This window comes from Myotis nattereri (genome assembly GCF_964212035.1).
Source record: "Myotis nattereri genome assembly, chromosome: 9".
Taxonomy (NCBI): Eukaryota; Metazoa; Chordata; class Mammalia; order Chiroptera; family Vespertilionidae; genus Myotis; species Myotis nattereri.
Window position 1 is genome coordinate 60,255,586 of NC_138084.1, and position 25,421 is coordinate 60,281,006.

Below are 25,421 nucleotides of genomic sequence, written 5' to 3' on the forward strand. Positions count from 1 at the left end.
AACCCAGGTACATGCCCTTAACCGGAATCGAACCCGGGACCTTTCAGTCTGCAGGCCGACGCTCTATCCACTGAGCCAAACCAGTTTCGGCTGCCTTAATCTTATTGTACCATTCACCCCTTAGTTGAGGGGCTGGAATTTGTTTGAAGGTGTTTTTGCAAGATTTGCCCTCTTGGTGCCCTCCTTCCTGTTTTTGTCTAAATTTGATGGCTGTTTTTAGCTTTCTGTCCCTCCTTCCCCATTTACTTAAGCATGGTCTTTGATCAGTTTGCCCTGCTCTTATCTAACTGCCTACTCTAACATTCCCCCAACCCCCTAGAGTTTGACACCCAATTCATTGGGGGATTATGGACGTAGACAATCATCTGGCTACTTCCTGCTGACAAATGGGCGAAGTTGGGATTGGGTTTCATTCTCTTGCTATCTGTCAGGGCAAAGCATAAGGTTCTTGGAACCGTTGGCCAGCTTGATCAGGATGTTGAGCTATTTCTGCGGGGGTGTTTGGAAAGGTTGAAAACACCGATGAACGTTATCTGAGGTGGAATTGCTGTAATCTGGAAGAGACAAATTTTACAAGTAGGTTAAATGAACAGGGACCAAATAGTAGTATCCCTAGTACAATAAGGAGAGGGATTATAAGGGGTCCAAGGAGAGACCATACCAATTTTTCCAATTCTAAGCAAGTGAGGTTGCCAGTTAGGATTCTCTTAGATTCTTTAACCAGGTTGTGTGGTTTAGAATCTCACGTATTCTTGTTTCTACTTTAGCGGAGTTATTGATGTAGGTGCAACATGTAGTATTTTGAATAGCACAGACTCCTCCTTCTGCAGCTGAAAGATAGTCCAGGGCAATACGACTGTCTAAGCCTATATTTGTTAATGAGTTGAGGGACTGTTGTAGTTCATGGAGGGCTCCCCCTGTTTCACTTGAGAGCTTTTCTAATTCAGTTGTGAGATTAGGAAGAATGAATTCATGTTCCATGTATCCTGCCCAGGGGACAAGGGAAGTAAGGGACTTTCTTTTCCAAGTTAAGGGGTTGTCTAGGAGTCTCCGCTTACGCTGGGAAGGTGTTGATGTTTCGTTGTAGACAGCCAGGCTAGGAGTTAAATATCCTAAGGTGCACATTCCATAAATGAGATAGGGATTTAGGCATGAAGTGGCCATGTATCCCGTGGGGGTGGTGTGTACTGAACCAATGCCTGCCGTCCTATTCATGGAATATGCGCATATGTAAACCATTCCCTCAGGAGCACAGACTGTGTTGGAGGTGCTAGTTAAAACCATAGGAACAATGGTGCTACATGAGGAAATATTCGCCGGCCACAACATGGAATAATATAAGGCTCTAAGTTTGCATAGAGCAGTCTTAGTTTTGTTGCAGACAGGAAACTCTTTTCCCGGACGAGCAGGCTTATGTTTCGATGTTGCAGTATATATGCAGATAGATGGAGAGGTAGTTATGTTAGCCAGAGTGAAAAGGGTGGCATATGTACTTGGTTTGGAAATATACGCTAGCTCTGAGCGCCAGGTTTCATTACCGAATTTGTTCTCTGGCTTAGCTAAATATTGTGTGGGGCCTATAGCTTGTGGGTGCTGGTGACAGACCCAGCAATTAGTGATGTTCCCCGACGCGATAGCCTTGGTAATCCTAATTAGTGAGTTTTGGTCCCATGGTTGTGGTTCTGGTTTTAGAACGGTGTTTATTGTGCCTAGTCCTAAAGGGACTTGTGAAGCCAGGAACAGGAATAGAAGGAAATTATTCATTGTGTAAAACTGTAGAAAAGGTCTAAGCAAGCCTTGAATGGAGTGGCGGGTAGTGCACAAATAAGTAAGCAGCTGAGAAGAGTTTTAGAAAGGACTATTGATCTAATAAAGAGTAATTCTGAGAAGGGTTTTTACAGGGAGGATGGAGGAATTGTAAGACAGCAGAGGAGTAGAAGGCCAAACCAAAAGAATATTAAAAGATGTATAAACAATAACAAAAATTGAGAAGTAAACTTATCTGAGGGTTGTCTTTTTCTTGAACAAAATTTTCAATTGGTTCGCATTCCCACGTCTTGCTTGATTTCTCAGGCTCAGATGGGTTAGTAGAGTTGTAAAAGGCTTTACTTGTGGTTAGTAGAGTTGTAATAAGCTTTACTCATGTGTGATGTATCCAACTAGAGATGACAGCAACGTTGACTGCTGTGGAAGTGGAGAACAGGACAGTAAAAGGTCCTTCCCATAGGGGTGTTAATTGCAATCCTGGAGTTCCTTCTTTCCAGGTTTTAATGTATATCTGTGATCCTGGCAGATATAAAGATTGGGAGCCCCTGGAGTTCTGTTCAGACCCTGGAGTTCTTTTTTTTTTTTTTTTAATATATTTTATTGATTTTTTACAGAGAGGAAGGGAGAGAGATAGAGAGTTAGAAACATCGATCAGCTGCCTCCTGCACATCTCCCACTGGGGATGTGCCCGCAACCCAGGTACATGCCCTTGACCGGAATCGAACCTGGGACCCTTCAGTCCGCAGGCCGACGCTCCATCCACTGAGCCAAACCGGCTTGGGCTGGAGTTCTTCTTTATCCAAATATTATATTGCTTGTTGAAACTTAGCTATGGAGGTGACATATGGTAGGAGTTTGGTGGATTCAGGATCTGTTATAAGTATAGAAATGGCCGTCCATGTAATGATCCAAAGGTGCTTAACTGTAATTGAGTTGTGGGGACAGTTTCAATTTGGAGGAGGGCTATAGGTAGTAAATCTAAACATCTAAGGGCAGTTTCTTGGCAAAGTTTGCCAAGAGTTTTCTTTATTGTTTGATTTGCCTTTCTACCCTTCTGGAGGACTGTGGCCTCCAAGCAGAGTGAAGATGCTATTTTATTCCTAGGGCTTTGCTAACTAATCATGTGACCTGCAAAGTAAATCCAGGTTCATTATCACTTTGCAGAAACTGAGGGAGTCCAAATTGAGGAATTGTATTTTCTTCTTTTAAGAGTATTTCTGCTACCTCTTGTGCTTTCTCAGTCCTGGTGGGATAGGTCTCAATCCACCCAGTGAAAATATCTATGAAGATTAGTAGGCATTTATAGTCTTGACATGGAGATAGTTGAGTAAAATCTATTTGCCAATCTTGCCCTGGATAGTTGCTCCTTCTCTGTATAAGTTGGACTAGTACAGGTGGAGATTTAGATCATTGGGGGTTATTTTAGGCACATAATGCAGACCTGTCAAATCGTTTTGTGTAAGCCCTTACTGGCAAAAAGTTTTTTGCATATCAGGACCATATTCTCTCCCCCGGGGTGACAAGAGTCATGGAGGGCGAGAGGACATGGACTCCCTCTGATTTGAACCATCCCATTGGCGAGAGGACATGGACTCCCTCTGATTTGAACCATCCCATTGGTCTTTTGATGTGCCTGTGTTGCGATGCCCATTCTATTTCTTTTTGGGTATATTTAGGGATTGGCAATTCTGTAGGTAAGGGTGAAATTAATGCTCCTAATTATATATCCATAGACGTGGTGGCTGCTTTTGCAGCTTTATCAGCATATTTGTTTCCTTGAGTTATTTCGTCGTGACCTTTTTGGTGTCCCTTGCAGTGTATAACTGCTGTTTCTTTAGGTAAATGATCTGCCTGTAGCATTCTCACATGTATCTGAGTCTACAGAAGACTTCACTCTTTTTTCACTTAGATCTTGAAAACATTTAGTTTATTTTTATTTATGGTATGAGACAGGGGAATGTAACTAGATTATTTTGCATGTATGACAGATTGTTGGCTCTGGTTCTCCCTTCATCCACACCCCTTTCCATGCTACTCTACAGTTTCTCCAAGTAAGAAAGCTCAATGTATCCCCATGTCCCACCCTTGACTTTTGGGCTTGGCCATGGAACTTGTGGATGTTAGGCATGTAATGCAGGCAAGGCTTGCCTCTATTTAAAATGTTTTTATTGATTTCAGAGAGAAGATGAGAGAGAGTAACATCGATGAGAGAGAAACATCCATCAGCTGCCTCCTGCATGCCCCCTATTGGGGGTGGAGCCCACAACTGGATATCAAACCAGGAGGGGACAACACAGAACCAACTGAGCCACACCAGCCAGGGAAGGCTTATCTCTTGTACCTCTGCCATTGCCATAAAAAGAATATACTCTGACCAGCCTGCTAATATAAGAAGAAGAGAGATGCATGGTACAGAGTCATCTGAGTGACTATAAACCTATAACTCAAAACAGAATCAAGCAGCTGAGCCCACAATAGGTCATCTGGCCCTCAAGTGTGTGAATAAGCCCTGCTGGGGTTGCAATGCTCCAGCCAAACTGTAGAAGTATGAGCACCTTATAAAGATGAAATGAGAAATATGTTTAAAGGCGCAGTAACTAATACAACTAGAGCCCATGAAAAATATTAAATTGAAAATGAAGTATTCAAACTGTTTACAAATTTTGGCATAGTCAAGTACACTAGATCTTAAACATGACTGTGCTTGCCAAAAATAGGCTACTCTTGAAAATTCAACCCCCCTCCCCCAACACACCCTGTCACGTATATTCTGTTCTGGTAGAGATTAACACCAGGTATCCTTATTTTTCCTGAATAATTCTATACAGTTGTAAAAAAAACTTGGATATTTGGTCAGAATAAAACTGGAAAAGATTCTTCAGTTGGATATATAATTCCTTAAATTAAGTAAAGTTTTGCAATAGGAAATAATCCATGTTTCCCCCGGTGGAATTATTACTAATGCAATACTTTTTTTCGGGGGGGGGAGGAGGTACTCAGAGACTGAAGTTATACCATTGCTTCTTTAAAAAAAAAAAAAATATATATATATATATATATATATATATTTTTTTTTTTCCCCAGAGAGGAAGGGAGAGGGAGAGATAGGAACATCAATGACGCGAAAAAATCATGGCTTGGCTGCCTCCTGCACGCCCCTTACTGGGGATCAAGCCCACAACCCGGGCATGCGCCCTGACCCGTATCCGTGACCTCCTGGTTCATAGGTTGATGCTCAACCACTGAGCAACACCGGCCGGGCTACCACTACTTTTTTTTTTTTTTTTTTTAATATATTTTATTGATTTTATACAGAGAGGAAGGGAAAGGGAGAGAGTTAGAAACACAGATGAGCCGCACCCAACGTACATGACCCTGACAGGAATCGAACCCGGGACCCTTCAGTCCGCAGGCCGACGCTCTATCCACTGAGCCAAATGGGTCAGGGCACTACTTCTTAACTTATAAACATTACTTATCCCCAGTCACTCAGGCATAACATAAATATTTATTAAGCTCATACATGCCTGTGTCTATCAGGCTTGTGGAAGACAGTCGCCCTCATGAAATCTACAGCTAACGGGAAAGCAGCGAATAACTTATGAAGGATAATTTTAACTAGGAATAAGCACAATTATTTCCCCCTCTCAAACTGCGGCCTGTTTTGTAACTCTCCAGGCACGTTTCTACTCCAGGTGTAAGCGGTTAACGCTCAGCATCCCCAGGGGAATTCTAATGGGAAGCCCGGGGGGCCATTCATTTTCTTCCCTACCTCCTTCCGCCTTCTCCAGCTCTCCTTCCTCCACGACTTTCAAACACGTAACACTTAACACGCAGACCAACACCAGGCCCCAGCCTCTCTACGCTCTCTGCACTGGGGGTCCCCAGCTCCCGCTGCGCTCCACGCCCCCAGCAGTCAAACCTTCCCGCCGCCGCGCGGGAACCTAACCGGAAGTTCTTGCCCGGAAGCCCCTGGAGCCCGCGCCTCGTCGATTTCGTTCCCGGAGACTCGTAGCGGAGAGGGTCCTGCAGTGCATTCTGGGAAGGTGGCCGGGCTCTCAGCTTTGTTTCCGGCGGAGGAGCGGCGGCCGGTTTCCCGACAGCCCGCAGGGGCGCCGGTTCCCCAGCTGGCCGCCTCCCCGCGGAGGCGCTCGGGCTGCCTCGCTCGGCTTCTGGCTCGCGCGGGGGTCCTCCCGCCGCGTCCCCAGCCGCCAGCATGTCCGGGGTGCGCGCTGTGCGGATCAGCATCGAGTCGGCCTGCGAGAAGCAGGTCCAGGAGGTGGGCCTGGATGGCACGGAGACCTACCTGCAGCCGCTGTCCATGTCCCAGAACCTGGCGCGTCTGGCGCAGCGGATCGACTTCAGCCAGGGCTCGGGCTCCGAGGAGGAGGAGGCCGGCGGCGCCGAGGGCGATGCGCAGGACTGGGCGGGCGCCGGGGCCAGCGCGGACCAGGACGACGAGGAAGGTAAGGCCCGGGGCTGCCGCTCGCGTCCGCCGGTCTGCCCGGGCGTCCTGCTCCCCGCCCGGGGAATGCCACCCTGCCTCTTCTGTGCTTCGTGAGATGCTGGGTGTCATTGTGAAAGTCAGAGGTTTATATGAAAGTAACGCCCGCGAAGAACAGTCACTGGGCCCTTTTTTGTTTTGTTTTTGTTAATCCTCACCCGAGGATTTTTTATCCATGGATTTTTAGAGACTGGAAAGGAGAGGGAGAGACACACAGAGAGAAACATCGATGTGAGAGACAGACAATCAATTGGTTGCCTCCCGCAGGCGCCCCAGGATTGAGCCTGCAACCGAGGCGCCTGCCCTTGACCGGAATCGAACCCGCGACCCTTCAGTCCACAGGCGGATGCTCTAACCACTGAGCAACCAGCCAGGGCTCTTTCTTTTTTTTTTTTTTTTTAAATAGCTGGACAATTTAGGGTTTTGTTTTCCTATCAGTACTCCGTATCTTTCTGCAAGTTTCCTTGAGTTAAAGCGTTTGAGACCTCTTACTGGTGCAGTGTTTACGTTTTTAATCGAGCTGCTGTCACTTGGCACACTCTGGTTAAGATGGTTCTCTGTGCAGCGTGAATGTTGATAGTAACACCAGTATTGATTGGGGCATGAGATAACGGTGTAAGTGGTAGACAGCGGCCAAGTCTAGTCGGCCAGGATAAGCATTTGGCTTTTATCAGAAGGACAAAATGGAAGAAGCTTTGGAAGGATTTTAAGTAGACAGATGATTTTGTTTAAAAAGATTACCCAGGATGCTATGTAGTAAATGGAAAACAAAACTGGAAGGAGGGAGGCCAGCTAGAGAATTATAGGAAAAATATGAGTGTTTTGGGGTTCTCATTCTTGTCAAGGATAAAACTATCCACAATTCTTGTTATAGTTGTAGGCAACAGGAATAGTCATAAACAATGTGAAAAGATAGGTGATGGACTGGGAAAAATATTGGCACCCAGTGGTTAATATCCCTCATATTCAGAGTCCCTTCAACCTGCAAAGGAAAAATAAGCCAAAGATAAGAACAGTCAGCTCACAGAGGAAAGACCTCAGATCTCTCTAGTAGGGAGAGGCAAGTTAAAACATCATTAAGATACTATTTTCATGCATAAGATTAGCAGAAATTTAAAAGATTGTTAATATCCAGGGTTTGGAATGTGAATTGATAGAGCCTTTTTGGGAAACAATTTGGCAGTTCTATATGTATCAGAATTTTTTAAAATAATTCTTTTTTATTTTATTTTTTAATGTATTTTTATTGTTGATAGTATTACAGATATCTCCCATTTACTCCGCTATCTCCCTCTCCCAACCCTCACTTATCTCCTCGGCCCCCTCTCCCCCATCTTCACCACCCTATTGGCCATGTCCATGGACTATGCATATATGTATATAAGTTCTTTGGTTTATCTCTTCCCATCCCCCAATCCCACATCCAGGTATGTCAGTATGTTCCCTGTCTCCCTGCTTTGGGTTCCTACTCAATTCATTTTGTTCATTAGATTCCACAAATAAGTGAGTTCATGTGATATTTCTCTTTCTCACTTTGGCTTATTAGCATAATATTTTCCAGGTCCATCCATGCTGTCCCAAAGGATAAGAGATCCCTCTGTTTTACAGCTGAATATTATTCCGTAGTGTAAATGTCCTACAGCTTTTCTATCCTTTCATCTACTGATGGGCACTTCGGCTGTTTCCAAATCTTAGCTATTGTAAATAATGCTGCTATGAATATAAGGTGCATATATTCTTTCTGATTGGTGTTTTGGGGTTTTTAGGATGTATTCCCAGAAGTGGGATCGCTGGGTCAAACAGAAGTTCCATTTTTAATTTTTTTTTGAGGAAACTCCATACTGTTTTCTGTAATGGCTGCACCAGTCTGCATTCCCACCAGTATTAAACTAATGTTCCCTTTTCTCCACATCCTCACCAGCACTTGTTTGTTGATTTTTTTGATGATAGCCATTCTGATAGGTATGAGGTGATAGTTCATTGTGGGTTTTTGTTTGTTTGTTTGTTTTGTTAATCCTCACCTGAGGATATTTTTCCCATTGATTTTTAGAGCAAGTGGAAGGGAGGGGAAGAGTCAGAGAGAGAGAAACATCAATGTTAGGAGAGACACATCCATTGGTTGCCTTCTGCTCATGCCCCGACCAGGGCCAGGGATCAAACCTACAAACTTTGACCTGGAATTGAACCCGGGACCCTTCAGTCCACAGGCCAATGCTCTATCCACTGAGCAAAACTGTCCAGGGCTCTCATTGTGGTTTTAATTTGCGTTTCTCTGATGATTGTTATGTGTCAGAATTTTTAAATTTGCATCTCTTTTGACCCACTAATATTTCGGCTAAAATTTAACCTACATAAAACATAGTACATGTACACAAATGTGTATTCAAGATGTTTACCGCTGCTAGCATTGTTGGATCTAATCGACCTGTCCATTAAATAGGAATGGTTAAACTTATTGTATAGCCATGCTTTAGAGTATCATGCTGTGATAAAAGAATGAAGTAAATCTGTATGTGCTGATATGGAAGTGTCTCTAAAACAAATAAGTAGGGGTGGGGCGGGGGAAGCAAGTAATAGAAATATAGGAGTATCTATATATAGAAAAGGCTAATATGCTAAGTGTCCCTCCTACCATCCAACTGGTCACTATGACGCGCACTGACCACCAGGAGGCAGATGCTCAACGCAGGAGCTGCCAAGCTGCGCTGACTTGGCAGCAGCGGCAGCGGTTCTCGGGTGATGCACCCCGAAACCAGAGAGGAAGGAGCTGGAGATTCCTTGCGGCGCTGTGTGACTCTGCCTTCAGCCTTGGCTTATATTGTTGCTGGGGCACTGACGGCCCAAATCTGGTTCACTGCACACTTGTGTTTGCTTTCCACACCCTGTGCGGCAGTAACTTTGCAGAGTGCCCTCTTGCACTCCAGGACTCCTTGGGGCATGTTGAGAGCCGGTTTCGGCCCGATCCCTGCCAGCCAGGCCGAGGGACCCCACTCACTCCTCAGATGCCGGGGAGGGACCGCAGGAGGTTGGCTCCAGGGCGTGTTGGGTCCACCTCTCCCATTCCCACCCCGCCGGCCACCTTCTAATTAATTTCCTTTCAATGTGCAGGAACCCATGCACCAGGTCACTAGTATGTATATAAATACACAGAAAAACATGCGGACCGGTACATCCCAACTGCTAATAATGATTACCTTTCAGGGAGGGAGAAAATTAGGGTGGGGAATAAAGGAAAACTTTCACTTTTTACACTGTAACTGTCTGTTGTTTGAACTGCATACAATAAGCATGTGTTCATGAAGTTTAATTTTAAAAATGATTAAGAAGTTGGAAGATATGGTAATAGTGCATAATATCTGAATGCTACAATTATAGGCCATTTTTATTTTTTATTTTCCTGTATTTTGGAAATTCTCTATAATTCCTTATTCACATTTTAAAAGCTGGAAGAAAGGTTATTTAAAAGGCCTGAATAAATTTATAAAGATATCTGAATGCCTATCTATCATGTTGTAATGTTAGATTTAACCTATGGATATTAGATATAATTTGTTTTGCCATTGTAGGAATACTAACTTAAATGTTAAAGATTCACGAAAGGGTAGAGAGCATAGGATAAAAGAGGATACAATTTTGAAATAAAATTTATTATTTCTTCTTTTAGAACTTTAAAACCTCTGAATGGGCTTCCTGGCTTCTAGTAATTATAACTAATATTCGTGTGTTTCTTTTTTTTCTTTTTCTTTTCAGGGTTGGTAAAATTTCAGCCTTCCCTTTGGCCTTGGGACTCAGTGAGGAACAATTTGAGAGGTGCCCTGACAGAGATGTGCGTTCTCTATGATGTTCTCAGTATCGTTAGGGATAAAAAATTTATGACTCTTGATCCTGTTTCTCAGGACGGACTTCCTCCAAAGCAGGTATTTGTGGGCTTTAGCTGGATAATGGTACCGTTTTGTTAAATCTCAGGATCACTTTTTAGGCTGTGTGCCTACTGTTCCCTTTTCCTTTCATGCAAAATTAAGTCAAGGTGAAGATTTAAGGACTAACTGGCTCAAAACAGTCATAAAACTGTATATCCTTTATACTGGTATATTATTTTATTAATATTCCTGTGACCCTTGGAAGAGTTAAGTCTCATTAACAATATAATACTTTAAAGTTTCCCAAATCTTAACAAAGACCTACAGCCTGCATCGTTAGTCTACAATGTATTAAACAAAATGACAGAATGGCTTTGGGGTCAGATGGACCTGGGTTCAAATCCTGCCTCTGCCCTCAATAGCCCTGTGACCTTGAGTAAGTTATTTTCTCAGTTTTTCCTTCTAATCCCTCCCCTCATTTTTAGGGCCTGGTTAGAAAACTTAGAAAAGCCGAATTAATGGAGGATATTGAAAGCAAGGATATTGAGATCTGATGAGTATATTCACGGTTTGAGCATTAGAAGATGAAAGGGATGCGGAAAAAGGGTGAATTGGTGAATGAAGAGTCTGAAATCGGGGAGGTCAGCTGAGAAGGTTTTTAAGGAAAGCAAGCATCAGGACCGTGACAAGTTAGTGGCGTGGAGAGGAAATAATTGAGTGAATTACTTAATTACTCATGTGGAAATAGTTTCAGAATCTAGAAACATTGCTTTGGAAGACTTCTTAGAAATCATTGAATCTGCTTCCTTCATCTTTCAGAGAGAAAACTAAGCCCCGAGAGATCAGTGATGTGTTCAGATTGCAGTAAGGCCAGTGGTTAGAGAGCCACGCTGAGACCTCCAGCACCTCGTTCCTAGCCCACTGCCTTCTCCACCTCTGTGCTTCTCCCAGAAAGGAGGCGCAGGAGTTTCTTGAGCTCTTCAGGAACTTAGAATTAGGTCCTCTAACGTGATCAAAGGATTATTGTGGCATTGCTGTGAAACTTTATGATTTTGACTCTTACATAGCCAGAAGACTTTCTGTTTGGAAGTATGTGTGGTTAATGTGCTACACAAATTGGTGGTGACTATTGATATTTATGTATGTGTTTGCAGCACATAGATTTTGATTTCTCATCAGTTTTCCAAAAATTAGCATTCAGTGAAATACATTTAATATTATTGCTGCTTGGTTTCAATATTCATTTGAAAGGCACTTAGGTAGCTCACTGTAATATAAGATAATTTTACAGCTGTAGTCAGTGGAGTCATTCATTTATTCATTAAATAAAACGTAATGAGCCAGGCATTGTTCTAGGGCCTGTGGATATAATGGTTTCTGCCATCATATAGGTTACAATTCAAGTAGGGATTATAGGCCTTAATCAGAAGTTTAATAAGTGCCACAGAAGAGTATACACGTGAGTGAGGAGTGTCAAGACACAGGAAAGAAACGGCATACAGGAGGGAGGGAGCCTACCCGAGGCTGGGCAGAGTGATGCAGGGGTCAGTTCAGATGAGTAGCCCATTGTGCAGTTTTTGGTTTAACGTAAGTCTTTATTTGAGTTGACCAAAGAAATGGGTTAAGGTTATATTATTATGTGTATTTTCCCCCTCTTTGCTTTAATTTAGGAATCTCTTTAGTAGGTATGTTGTTACTGAGAAAATGTGTGATTTTCAAATCATTTAAAAATAATACAGAATTACACTTTTGGATTGTTTTTGGTAGAATCCTCAGACGTTACAGTTGATATCTAAAAAGAAGTCACTTGCTGGAGCAGCACAAATCCTATTGAAGGGTGCAGAAAGACTGACTAAATCAGTTACCGAAAATCAAGAAAATAAGCTACAAAGAGACTTCAACTCTGAGCTTCTGAGATTAAGACAACACTGGAAACTGAGAAAAGTTGGAGATAAAATTCTTGGAGATCTCAGCTACAGAAGTGCAGGTATAGATTACTGTTAAAAACTGTGCTTTTAAATTAAAGTTTGTAAAAATAAGATACAGAATTGATTGTATTGTTACATATCCTATATAATAAAGAGCTAATATGCTAATTAGACCAAACAGCAGAAGGACCTTCTGGACAAAGCCAGAGCTGCAAGGGCCAGGGCGGCCAGGGCTGCGAGGGCCAAGCCCCTTGCATGAATTTCGTGCATCGGACCTCTAGTACTATAATATGTTGTGTCTCAGTTACATGTTACATATTAAAGTTTTAATTTCTGTAAATTTAGCCTAAGGAAGCTAAATTACTTTTATAGCCTTAGATAAATATATATAAACTAGAGGCCCGTTGCACAAGATTTGTGCACTCGGAAGCGGGGGGTGGTCCCTCAGCCTGGCCAGCACCCTCTCATAGTACGGGAGCCCTCAGGGGATGTCCAACTAACGGGGAGTAGGCCTAAGCAGACAGTCAGACATCCATAGCACTGTGATTGTTGAGCTAATAATAGTAGAGATGAATATATGTTTTTTAATTTGTTTATTTGAGAGAGATAGGAAGGGAGCAAGACAGAGAGAGAGAGAGAGAGACAACAATTTGTTGTTTTCACTTATTTACGCCTTCATTGGTTGATTCTTGTATGTGCCTTGACAGGTGATCGAACCCTCAACCTTGATACTCTAACCAACTGAGCTACTCAGCCAGGGCGAGTAGATCAGTATTTTAAAAGGGTTAATTTGCCAGAGCAAGTCAGCATTATTCTAAAATTAAAGGAAGGTAGATTGAGGTGGTTAAGTCAAATATTGGAGGACCTGTATGCCTCAGCATTGTTGTGAATTGGGAAATTTTGAATTCTGAAGGCAAAAATCCCATTACAAAGATTAATTCAAGATGATAAGACATTTTTACATTTTATTAGGCAGTCTGTAGAAGCTGTACTTTCTAGCTGTGGGCGTTGTAAGTTCTTTCCAACAAATAATTATGTGCAAGTACTTTACCCAATTTCTCTCTGTGGGACAGTCACACAGGATTATAAAAGGATTTGATTACATTCGCTTCTAATTGCAAGAGGATCTTGACCATCCTCCCTTGTTATAAAACAGCAATTACTTGTAATCACCCACTCTTGACATAATACAGCAGTCAAAACAACTTACTGAAACTTTTGCACTGAACAAAAAAACATGAAAAAACCTAGTATATGCACTGTCCTTTTGTCCTTCTCTTGCTGGATTTAGAACACTTCAGTTGCAATCTGATTCTAGAGGCCAAGCTTCAAAAGTATTTAATCTCCAAGGAGTACATTCATTTTGCCCAGCCGGCGTGTCTCAGTGGTTAAGCATTGGTCTATGAACCAGGAGGTCACGATTTGATTCCCCATTAGGGCACATGCCCAGATTGCAGGCTTGATTCCCAATAGGGAGCGTGCAGGAGGTAGCTGATCAATGATTCTCTCTTATCATTGATGTTTCAGTCTCTCTCTCCCTCTCCCTTCCTCTCTGAGATATATATATATATATATATATATATATATATATATATATATATATATATATTAAAAAGAAGTATATTCATTTTATCAAAATTCCATTGGAATAAAACAATTTGGATGAAGTTTGTATTATAATGATAGCATTAGTAACTACAGAGTGTTATTTTTTTTAAGGTAAATAAAACTTTTCTTCTGCTTTCTTTCTTCCCTTTGCTCACTACCCCTTCCTCTTTCCCCCTGAACACATGTTTTGGTGGGAACTTAATTTATGATTCAATGACGTGGATGTGAAATATTACTTTATACTTAATAATGTATGTTAAATGTGGTCATTGCTTTTTACTCTCCTATTTTTAATACCCTACTAGGATCTCTCTTTCCCCATCATGGTACATTTGAGGTAATAAAGAATACAGATATTGATCTAGATAAGAAGATACCTGAAGATTACTGTCCCTTGGATGTTCAAATTCCTAGTGATTTAGAGGGATCTGCATATATCAAGGTATTTGTCAGAGTATTTTTCAAGTAATTTCTTATTAATAGCCCAGAGACTAATTTGCTAACATTTGTGTATGTGTTTTTATTGTCATATAGGTTTCCATTCAAAAACAGGCTCCAGACATAGGTGATCTGGGCACGGTTAACCTCTTCAAACGGCCTTTGCCCAAATCCAAACCAGGTATAGTTATGTTCTATCCTCTAACTTTTAGTCTTAACTGAGCTTAAACATACAAATAAACTAAAGATAAATATAGATAGGAAAAATAAGTATTTTGAAGTAAGAACAAGTAGAAATGTACTATTTATAATTTGTTAACCATTAGTAAAGAGCTGTGTACTCTTTTTTTTAAAGATTAAACTTATTTATCAGTTTTCTTTACGTAAAAGAAGTAATAATTTCTGTATTTTGGAAAGTATATGCTGTAATATAATGTTTCTGAACTTCTGTTGTATGTATTCAGATCACCATTTGAACTGTTAATGCATAATATACTTAAATAATTCAGATCACCATTTGAACTAGTTAATGCATAATATACTTAAATAATTTACATATGTATATATCTTCTGTCTTTCAGGTTCCCCACATTGGCAGACAAAATTAGAAGCAGCACAAAATGTACTCTTGTGTAAAGAAATTTTTGCACAGCTCTCTCGGGAAGCTGTTCAAATTAAATCACAGATCCCTCACATTGTGGTGAAAAACCAGATCATCTCTCAGCCCTTTCCAAGTATGAGCAGCCAACCCTTTCGAGATTTATAAATAGGACTTTGTGGTTTGGGGAACAGGATAAAGAGTTGTCAAAGGAACAGTAAGAGCAGATGGGTAGTGTGCTGTCCATAAGGGCAGCTGGGAAAGCATGCAACACAAGCCACACTACTGATTCTATGGCCTAAATAGTGGAACTCCAGATTTTAAACAGCGCGTGTTCAAACTTTGCACCAGCAAGGCCATTATTCAACCACAGTTGCTTTGAGGTGTCTCTGCTAATGCCATGTGTGAAAGACTTTTCAGGGATCCTGCCTTATTGTCTATCTGAGATGTCACTTAGAAAATGCTTAATTTATTAAGTACCCATATTTCTAAATTTGTGGAAATTAGATTTTAATTATATGTTTGAAAGGTAGTTAGATTTCCCCTGGTGATCAGTTTGTAGTTAGCTGGGCACTTGTTTTTTACATGAATTCTGAGGAGTATCTTCCTAGGTCTGTCAAGGGAATGGGTTTTAGGAATGAAAATCTTCATCCTGGTTCCCTTCATCCTGGAAGCAGGGGAGAGTATTTCTCGCCTTGTTAGTAAGACCAGATACCAACTCTGTTGGGTTTCTTTTTTTTTCTTTTCTTTTTTTTAGGTATCATTCTTTTAATTTAAAGGGAAGAAGAAACAAATTAATTAATATATAGCTTCTGTTCACCTGTCTTTAGCCACAGCTCAAGGTTAACAGAATTTGAATTGTTAAAATACATGGTAGTTTATTGCATTCATGAATAGTCATTTTGAAGCCACCTCTTTAAGTTTAGAATGTATCTTTTGAGAATGGACTGTGGTTATACTTTATAAAGACAGGTTGTGCCTTTTCATAGTTTAGATTATTTATATCTGTTCTACTTCTTTTTATAAATAGGCTTGCAGTTATCTATTTCTTTGTGCCATTCCTCAAATGACAAGAAATCCCAAAAATTTGCTACAGAGAAGCAAAGTCCGGAGGACCACCTTTATGTCCTAGAGCATAATTTGCATCTACTGATTAGAGAGGTAATGAAATAAATACTTTTGTTTGCATTGCGGTGAGCATGTCCAGGGAAGTGAATACACGCAAGCTCCCCCTGCCACGTCCTCATTGATCACGAAACAATGACATTCACTGTCTGTGATGAGAAAGATTTTTGCTATATGCTTGGGGAATACAGAGATGATCAGAATACAGTCTCTGTTCCCTAGCATAGCTGCTAGTGGTAGAAAGATACCACATGTTTTATAGGGAGGTATAAGAAACGCATGTTAAAGGGCGCAGAGGGAAGAATGATTCTGATTGGGTGATCAGGAGAAATGACTTGCCAGAGCCTGTGAACAGGATACTCCTGCTGTCTCGGGACATGTACCACTTACAGGCTATCTAAAACTGTGTTTCCAGAGTGCTGGTTCACAGTTTAGGCCAATTTCAAAAGAACCCATGAGAAACTTTTAATAGAAATATACATGCAGCCTCCCCTGCCTCATCCCTGCGCCTGGTTCAGTTGTTTGTGATGGTATGAGAATCAGTCTTCTCAGAACCAAGATGGCGGCATAGGTTAACGCCGGAGTTTGCTGCCTTGAACAACTACTTCAAAAGTGAAACCAAAAAACGGAAGGGACATCACCCAGAACCACAGGAACGCTGGCTGAGTGGAAGTCCTACAACTAGGAGGAAAGAGAAACGCATACGGACACTCAGAGGAGGCGCAGTGCTGAAGTCAAATTCTGAGGTGCGGAGTGCGCGGAGCGGGCTGGCGGCGGAGGGCGCGGTTGGCGTTTTCAATCGGGAGGGAGTCGCAGACTCTGAGCTCCAGATACAGGCGAGTCTTTAGGGACCCAGACTCAAACGGGAGAAGCGGGACTGTCTGGCTTCGGTCAGAGTGAGTGCAGCTTTCTCTCCGAGGTTTGCAGCCATTGCTGGGACTCAGAGAGGCAGAGCCCCTGGGGACAGGACTGAGAGCCACCATAACTGCTCTCTCTGGCCCACCCTGTTGATCCTGTGCGACCCGCCCCGCCCAAGCCCTGCACAGAGGCATTTGCCGGATAGCCTCAGGCAAACGCCAGATTAGCACCTCCCTAGAGGACAGAAGTTCTCTCACTGCTGACACAGCTGATTCTCATAGCCACTTGGCCTGGAGGTCAAACCCTCCCTGGTATTAGCTACAACAATCAAGGTTTATAAGACTGCGCACAAAGACCACTAGGGGGTGCACCAAGGAAGCATAACAAAATGCGGAGACAAAGAAACAGGACAAAATTGTCAATGGAAGATATAGAGTTCAGAACCACACTTTTACGGTCTCTCAAGAACTGTTTAGAAGCCGCCGATAAACTTAATGAGATCTACAAGAAAACTAATGAGACCCTCGATCGTATATTGGGGAACCACCTAGAAATTAAGCATACACGGACTGAAATAACGAATATTATACAGACTCCCGACAGCAGACCAGAGGAGCTCAAGAATCAAGTCAATGATTTGAAATGCGAGGAAGCAAAAAACACCCAACCGGAAAAGCAAAATGAAAAAATCCAAAAATGCGAGGATAGTGTAAGGAGCCTCTGGGACAGCTTCAAGCGTACCAACATCAGAATTATAGGGGTGCCAGAAGATGAGAGAGACCAAGATATTGAAAACCTATTTGAAGAAATAATGACAGAAAACTTCCCCCACCTGGTGAAAGAAATGGACTTACAGGTCCAAGAAGCGCGGAGAACCCCAAACAAAAGGAATCCAAAGAGGACCACACCAAGACACATCATAATTAAAATGCCAAGAGCAAAAGACAAAGAGAGAATCTTAAAAACAGCAAGAGAAAGAAACTCAGTTACCTACAAGGGAATACCCATACGACTGTCAGCTGATTTCTCAACAGAAACTTTGCAGGCCAGAAGGGAGTGGCAAGAAATATTCAAAGTGATGAATACCAAGAACCTACAACCAAGATTACTTTATCAGGCAAAGCTATCATTCAGAATTGAAGGTCAGATAAAGTGCTTCACAGATAAGGAAAAGCTAAAGGAGTTCATCACCACCAAACCAGGATTATATGAAATGCTGAAAGGTATCTTTTAAGAAGAGTAAGAGGAAGAAAAAGGTAAAGATACAAATTATGAACAACAAATATGCATCTATCAACAAGTGAATGTAAGAATCAAGTGAATAAATAATCTGATGAACAGAATGAACTGTTGATTATAATAGAATCAGGGACATAGAAAGGGAATGGACTGACTATTCTTGGGGGGGAAAGGGGTGTGGGAGATGCGGGAAGAGACTGGACAAAAATCGTGCACCTATGGATGAGGACAGTGGGTGGGGAGTGAGAGCAGAGGGTGGGGTGGGAACTGGGAGGAGGGGAGTTATGGGGGGGAAAAAAGAGGAACAAATGTAATAATCTGAACAATAAAGATTTAATTAAAAGAAAAAAAAAAAGAATCAGTCTTCTTTTCAATGTCCACAGGTGGCTCTGTAGGAGCCAGGTTTGGGAGCCTCGAATTGAGGGTATAGTGAACTAACTAGTACTGATCGCATGTGTTCTATTGTGAGACCTACTGAAGAATACTTGGTCTTGTACTTTAAAATTTCTAAAATAAAATTTTAAAAAAAAACAGCTTGAGAGGGACCCTTCTCTTTACAGACTTGCATTACACATGGCCTCGGTGTTAGCATTTATCTGTGTGCCAAGACTGCCTTTGTCAGGGGTGGGCAAACTTTTTGACTCGAGGGCCACAATGGGTTCTTAAACTGGACCAGAGGGCCGGAACAAAAGCAAGGATGGAGTGGTTGTGTGAACTAATATAAATTCAAAGTAAACATCATTACATAAAAGGGTACGGTCTTTTTTTTTTTTAGTTTTATTCATTTCAAACGGGCCGGATCCGGCCCACGGGCCGTAGTTTGCCCACGGCTGGCCTATGTGGTTCAGATCCGTTGCTTTCATGTTTCCAAATGTGAGCTCTTCTTTGACTAAGCACTGTGTAGTCATTAATATGTGGGTATTGATCGTCTATAACAACTGTTGTTACAGTTTCATAAACAGACCTTGAGTTCCGTCATGATGCCTCATCCAGCAAGTGCACCTTTCGGCCACAAGAGAATGAGACTTTCCGGTCCTCAAGCTTTTGATAAAAATGAAATCAATTCACTACAGTCCAGTGAAGGGCTTCTGGAAAAAATAATTAAACAAGCAAAGCATATTTTTCTGAGGAGTAGGTAAGGATGAGAGAAGTTACTGCGCGCGCGTGTGTGTGTTTTGAAACCACAGCCTTTTTTCCTTTATTATTTATCTCACATGTGTTATTTTGGAAATGCTTTAACCTTTCTTCTCAGGGAAAGGAAGGTGGCTGCAGTGTGAGAGTTTATGATCATAAATGGTCCTGTAGGGTTTGGGGCAGACTCAGATCCATGGCCCATGTAACTTAGTATATTTTTTCTAACGTGCTGAGGTGGTGGGCTCTATCCCCTGGATCCCCAGTAGGGGGCGTGCAGGGGGCAGCCGATTGATGTTTCTTTCCTTCCCTTCCTCTCTCTCTAAAATCAATAAAAACGTATTTTTAAAAAAAGTGCAAAGGGAAGATTACTGGCTCTCGAGTTAGACTCCAGGTTTTGTACCCTGGCTCACAGCTCTAACCTTGTAGCACATTACCTAACATCGCTACACTGCTCTTTTTTCTTCTGAAAAATGGAGCTAATAATAGTACCTACTTCACAAGGTTGTTAGTAAGATTAAGTTACATAATTCATGAAAACACTTATAATATTTACTACATAATTAGCTCTTGAAGAATCTTAGTTCTCATTCATTCCTATTTTATCTTTCCTGGAGTATAAGATTTTAATTGTGCAAAATGTTTTTCTAGCTTCTGATGCAAATGATTACAATTCCATTACAGCGTGGGTATGTCCCAAGTCATTTGTTAGCAGAGATCAAGTATTAATATTTATGAATGATTATATTATTTTTAGAGCTGAGATTAGTACCCAACAAGTCTCCTCGCTGTGTTCTGATAAGATTTCCTGGGTGGGAGGAAGCAAGTGGAGTTAAAGGGGACAAACCTGAGCATGAGAGTGGGCTGCAATATGAGGCTGAGAACCAGCACTTCAGAGTGATGTGAAGGAGGGCTCCATGCAGCCGGCCTTGCTTTAAAGTCTGTGCTTTCAGACGGTGGTATTTTTAAAATGTCATCTGGTTTTCAAATCTTCATAAATTGATAAGTGGTTTGTAATCTTATTGTTTTATATGGTGGCTTTTACAAAATTTTTACTTCTTTTCTTTAAAAGGACTGCTGCAACCATTGATAGCTTAGCAAGTCGCATTGAGGACCCTCAGATACAGGCTCACTGGTCAAATATTAATGATGTTTATGAATCTAGTGTGAAAGTCTTAATCACGTCACAAGGTTATGAACAAATATGCAAGTAAGTGTCAAAAATAAGTTCTTCATTTGGAAGAAATAGGGCAAACTTTAATTAATAAAAATTATAATTTTATGTAGACAATTGCCAAAATGTTTTATTCCTAAATATTTACTGTAAAAAAAAAATGTGGTACCATCAAATGTGGGACTGTATAGTGCTACTTTTTCTGCATTTGTTCATCTAGATTATTTGACTTGGGGTAGTTTGGGTTTCTTGTACATGTCATGTGCTAGCAATTTGTACGTTGGTTTGGAAAAGTGTTGTGATCAGAGTGTTAGTTATTGTCTATTTTATGAGGGTTTTTTTTTTTGTTTGATCTAAACCAGGTTATAGTGTTCATAATCTGACTTGTTTGCTGATTATTTCAGGAGAGGGTGAAGAGTTAACAAAACCTTTTTCCTTTCTATATGAGAATTTGACCTTTGGTTAATTCTCTAGCTCTAGTCCCCTAGTAACCTGATAAGGAAAATGCAATCTGTGTTACTAGGCAACATTGCTTATGGCAAAATGATTGATCTCACATTAAGAAATGGATTGGGACTGGGAGGAATTATCAGTACCCGACAGGAATGCCTGTGGATTTCCATGGATGGGGTGGCTTGTGAAACTGGGCAGTCAGTGTCTATTGTGAGGACCCTGGAAACATGCCTGTGGAGTTGTTACAAGTGAGCGTGGCTCCTGTTGCATCTGAGGTTTGTAAGTCAAGGCAGGTACTACACATACCCTGCGTGGACCTCACCTCGTTCAGCCAGGTGTGCCGCTGCTGCGCTGACAGCTGCATGTCCTGCTGCAAGGACTGCCTCGAGGAGCAGCCGACGTTGGCCAGCTGGCAAGCACGGCTCCTCTCCTCTGCCCTTCGTAGACTGGTGTTCAGTGTGGCCTGTGGTGGTCTGCCTGACTCTATGGTTCAGTTGGACCTAAGAAAGCTCCCCACCCCATGGGTGCTGGTGTAGGTTATCAAGTGTCTGCTATTTTCTTTTTCCATGATAAGGGTTGATGTTTGTGGCATTGACAGGGTAATTTGGAACATTTCTGATTTTTAGTGTATGTGTCTATCAAGGTCCATTCAGCTGCAGTTGAACATTGGAGTTGAGCAGATCCGCGTGGTACACAGAGATGGGAGAGTAATCACGCTGTCGCACCAGGAGCAGGAGCTGCAGGACTTCCTTCTGTCTCAGGTGAGAGGTGCAGACTACAGGTCCTGAGTCCCTTCCTCCCATAACCACTTAAAGACCAGAGTGGGTAAGAAGGGGGAATAGTAAATTATAAAAAGAAAACCATTTGTTCTGCCATCTTACTTCTAGTGCATATCTTACAATCTATTATTTAGTTGAAAATGTTGATAAATGTCCTAGATTTGTTTCCACTTAGTGTGTGTTGAAGAGAAAGGATCAGGCCTGAAACTGTCAAACTTTCTCATGTTTGCCCTACAGGGCCACATGGTGGTGGAGAGGTATTAACCCAAGAAAACCAGAGAAAGCGAGATTAGGTCAAAACCATAGTGACCATTAGCCATAATATTAAATGGAGTATTTAACCGTAAGCCGTATGAAAGCGTTCCCCATGTTAAGGGGCAGTATGAAAGTGCTGGGGTCTAGGCCCAGCTCCACCACACACTTGCTCTGTGACACTGGAGAAACTTCCAGACTTTTAACAAGCGTAAAGTAAGAACAGTATCTTCCTTACCTTCCTGGAATTGTGATGATCCAGATACTATATTTTCATATAAAATTCCAAAAAATACTAATGCTCTCCATCCTCGAAGCAATAACATTAGACACTGACGCGCTTTGGTGCCAAGTAAATGAAATAAATGCATTTGTGAGGAATGGCAGGTCTTGGTGGATTACATCTAAAATGGCTTTGGCCAACTTAGGCACATGCACAGAGATGTATTGGAGGGCTACTGGGTAGATCCCAGGATCAGTGGGGAGTCTAGAGACAAGGCTTGCAAATGGACAGGGAGCAGAGGAAGCTAGATGGTGAGACCCACAGCCAGGGCAGTGCCACTGCTGCTATCCTGACACTACTCCCCCCGGCTGGTGGCAGAATGTACTCAAACTGCCCCTGCGTCTCAGTCAGGGTCCTAACAGGCAACACATGGCACACTCCGGGAGGGTTTATTTCTAAGGATCAATTTACAAAAGTGGGGGTACAGGAGAGCCACCAGGGAAAGTGGTAGCCTGCTGCCAGTAGTAATCATGTAACCAGGCCAATGGGCCAAAGGGATAGAGGAGGAACAAGTAATAGGAACCCTACGGGGATAGTCACGTAGAGCAGACCACCTTGAGAAGATCAGCAGCCTTTTATCACTGGATACAACAAGCCTAGACAACCTCACAGGAAAGGTACCAGGAGAATAAATACCCTGACCGCACTCTCTTCCCTGCCATCCGGCCGGTTCTCGTTACCTGGGTGGCTCCCATTATCTGAGCCCAACCTGGAACCAGAGGACCTGGAAAGCTGTTAACGTAACCATACAGGCCAGGCTCCCGGGCAAAGTAGGCTGGAGTAGACTTGAAGGGTGAATGGAAGATACTCAGTATGCCCTGCTACCTTGAATGTTGCTCTACATGTAGTGATCCAGATGGGAGCATCCAGCTGGTCATGTGCCTGGCCTCAAGCTGCCAGTAGACAGTGAAAGAGAGCATCAGGCTATTTTAGCTTCTGCAGTGGAAGCGGGGGGGTGGGGGGGTCCTCTCCCTCCTCCCAGTAGTCACACACAGGAGGATTCCTCATTCATGACATAGGGTTTCTGTGCTAGGCAGTGAAAACCCCCCCAAAGTTTACAATCATAACACCAGGTCACTGCAAAGTAAATGTCCATGCTGATGTCAATAAAGTGTCCTTTTTCATTCACAGATGTCGCAGCATCAGGTGCATGCAGTTCAGCAGCTAGCCAAGGTCATGGGCTGGCAAGTTCTGAGTTTCAGTAATCATGTGGGGCTTGGGCCCATAGAGAGCATTGGCAATGCCTCCGCTATAACAGTGGCCTCCCCGAGTGGTGACTATGCTATTTCAGGTATTTTTACTTCTTTGGCAGTTTGGCCTTAATTAGCTTTAATAGTTACATGTACCAAGAGTGATTTATCTCTGCAGTGAGTGAGTTCATGTAGTAGTGGTACTGAACAGTATCTGATCATAGCTGTTTTTCAGAGCAACAGGTTATAACTTCTCTTTCAGTAGTTATCAAAATTGTTTGCTTGCAGCAAACACGTTTTCCTGAGAGAACATCTGAAGACTGCCATCACCATTGTTACTCCTGCAGCTCGAAATCTTTAATGGGAAAGAGCTTTTTAAAAATGTACTGCTATAGATTTGGGAAGAATGGTATCTGATCCTAAAGATGGTAAAGGGATGGCTAAGAGAGGAATAGGTGTTTTATTAAGCACTTGCTGTGAGTCAGGCACTTTAACAAGCACTTACACTTATTATCTAGTTGACAATTATATTTGGAGTGCTTATGGTTTTCCGGACTTAACGCGATCTTTTTTAATACCTGCTCTAAATATTTGAAAGAGTGGGTAGTTACAAGTTTTTCCCCACAGGATCACAGCTTGTGTATCTGCAAGCTTGGTATTGCTAAATCTTTATTAATAAGAATTTCAAAATATGCTATTCTTCTTCCCTAAGTAATAGTTAAAGCCTCATTAACCTAGAGTTCTTAATTCAAAATAATCTTTCTTTCATCCTTCCTTGTCCTGATTTGAACATTTGAGTTTCATTATATATTTGGTGCATACTAATAAACTCATTGAATGATTGGATTATTAAAGTTTTAGAAAGAATCAATTCTGAAAATATCCTATATAATAAAAAGCTAATATGCTAATTAGACTGGACAGTGGAATAACCTTCCAGAAAGACCAGTGGGCGGGGACGCGAGGCAGCCAGGGCTGCCAGGGCCGAGCCCCTTGTACAAATTTCGTGCATCAGGCCTCTAGTATAGGACATTTGACTTTCTTAAGCCAAAATTCACCTTGCCACATTTTATAGTACATATGGCAATTCATGAGTATTTATACCAGCCTACTATCCACAAATTAGTAAATTTTAAGCATATCAAACTGAAAAGCACTTTTAAACAGAATTTTCAAGTTGGTAACAGACAAGCTTTTTGTAATCATGGTAGAATGTACGATCTACGTTTTCTATTTTTGAAAAATAGTGTATTGATATTTTGGTTTTGCTCCACAGTGCGCAACGGCCCTGAAAGTGGCAGCAAGGTTATGGTTCAGTTTCCACGTAACCAGTGTAAAGACCTCCCAAAAAGTGATGTTCTACAAGATAGCAAATGGAATCATCTGCGTGGCCCATTCAAAGAAGTTCAGTGGAATAAAATGGAGGGTCGAAACTTTGTGTATAAAATGGAGCTGCTTATGTCTGCTCTGAGCCCTTGTCTACTATGATTTTCTTCCAGAAGTTTCCAGAATTTTTTTCCAGGGAAGTTTCCAGAAACGTTGACATGAGGTATTTGCAGATCAAATACAAGCAAAAAGAAGAGAAATCTTCCAAAGAAGTATTGTTTTTAAAAAATGGTAATTGGCAAACGTTTACTTAGCATTTTGGAACCTTCACTTTATAAGTGACAAATGCTTTGTGGAAATTTATGTACAGTTAGTTATAGGGTATACAGTATGGGGAAATGTAAAATAATACTATTTTTATTCAGTTAACTTGAAATGTTACTAACTTATGGGTTTGAATTTGCTTTTTAAAACATTCCTTTGATGTTGACACCAAATAAAACATGGTTAAAAATTCCAGATACTTTCTGAATTTTAACAGCCTAAAGGAGTTGTGCCTTTAATCGAATGGTCTCAGTTCACAATTTGTTAAAAGAAAGATTGCTTAAGAATATTTCAACACTATGGCACAGCTGTCATACTGGAATTCACTAGACAGACCCTCTGCCTAAAGTGTAACAAAGTACATGCCAACCAAAGGAGCCGGCCCCCCATTCCCTACCCAAGCTATTACACCGAGCACTGGTCTTCTAACGGGCCCCTTCCTCCAGAGGTCTTCTCTATGCATGCGCGGGTCTAAGGAATGGGCGCCATGAGGACTTTCTCAGCTTTGGGACTTTCTTCCTTGGATCCCTTTTTGGTCCTCACTCCCTGCGAGAGGACATGCTCCTGCCTCGCCCTGCCTCTGG

At 41.9% G+C, this 25,421-nt stretch overlaps 1 protein-coding gene across 1 annotated transcript; it reads left to right on the forward strand.

The window, feature by feature from the left end:
* Nucleotides 1–5,219: 5,219 nt before the first annotated feature.
* Nucleotides 5,220–25,029, forward strand: MED17 (mediator complex subunit 17). The gene is made up of 12 exons (XM_081098304.1): nt 5,220–6,233; nt 10,022–10,188; nt 11,899–12,118; nt 13,973–14,109; nt 14,202–14,286; nt 14,687–14,839; nt 15,734–15,864; nt 18,876–19,060; nt 20,129–20,266; nt 21,327–21,444; nt 23,129–23,288; nt 24,464–25,029. Exons 1-12 carry the CDS (start codon nt 5,984–5,986, stop codon nt 24,673–24,675), a joined length of 1,956 nt encoding a protein of 651 aa, XP_080954430.1. The 5' UTR covers nt 5,220–5,983; the 3' UTR covers nt 24,676–25,029.
* The last annotated feature ends 392 nt before the right edge of the window (nt 25,030–25,421 follow it).

What these genes read in the sequence shown, in the direction of transcription:
- MED17 (XM_081098304.1), top strand. Translation starts at nt 5,984, where the DNA reads ATGTCCGGGGTGCGCGCTGTGCGGATCAGCATCGAGTCGGCCTGCGAG. An exon ending in GGACCAGGACGACGAGGAAG is followed by an intron (nt 6,234 to 10,021) that starts GTAAGGCCCGGG and finishes TTTTCTTTTCAG; the next exon opens with GGTTGGTAAAATTTCAGCCT. An exon ending in AGGACTTCCTTCTGTCTCAG is followed by an intron (nt 21,445 to 23,128) that starts GTGAGAGGTGCA and finishes TTTCATTCACAG; the next exon opens with ATGTCGCAGCATCAGGTGCA.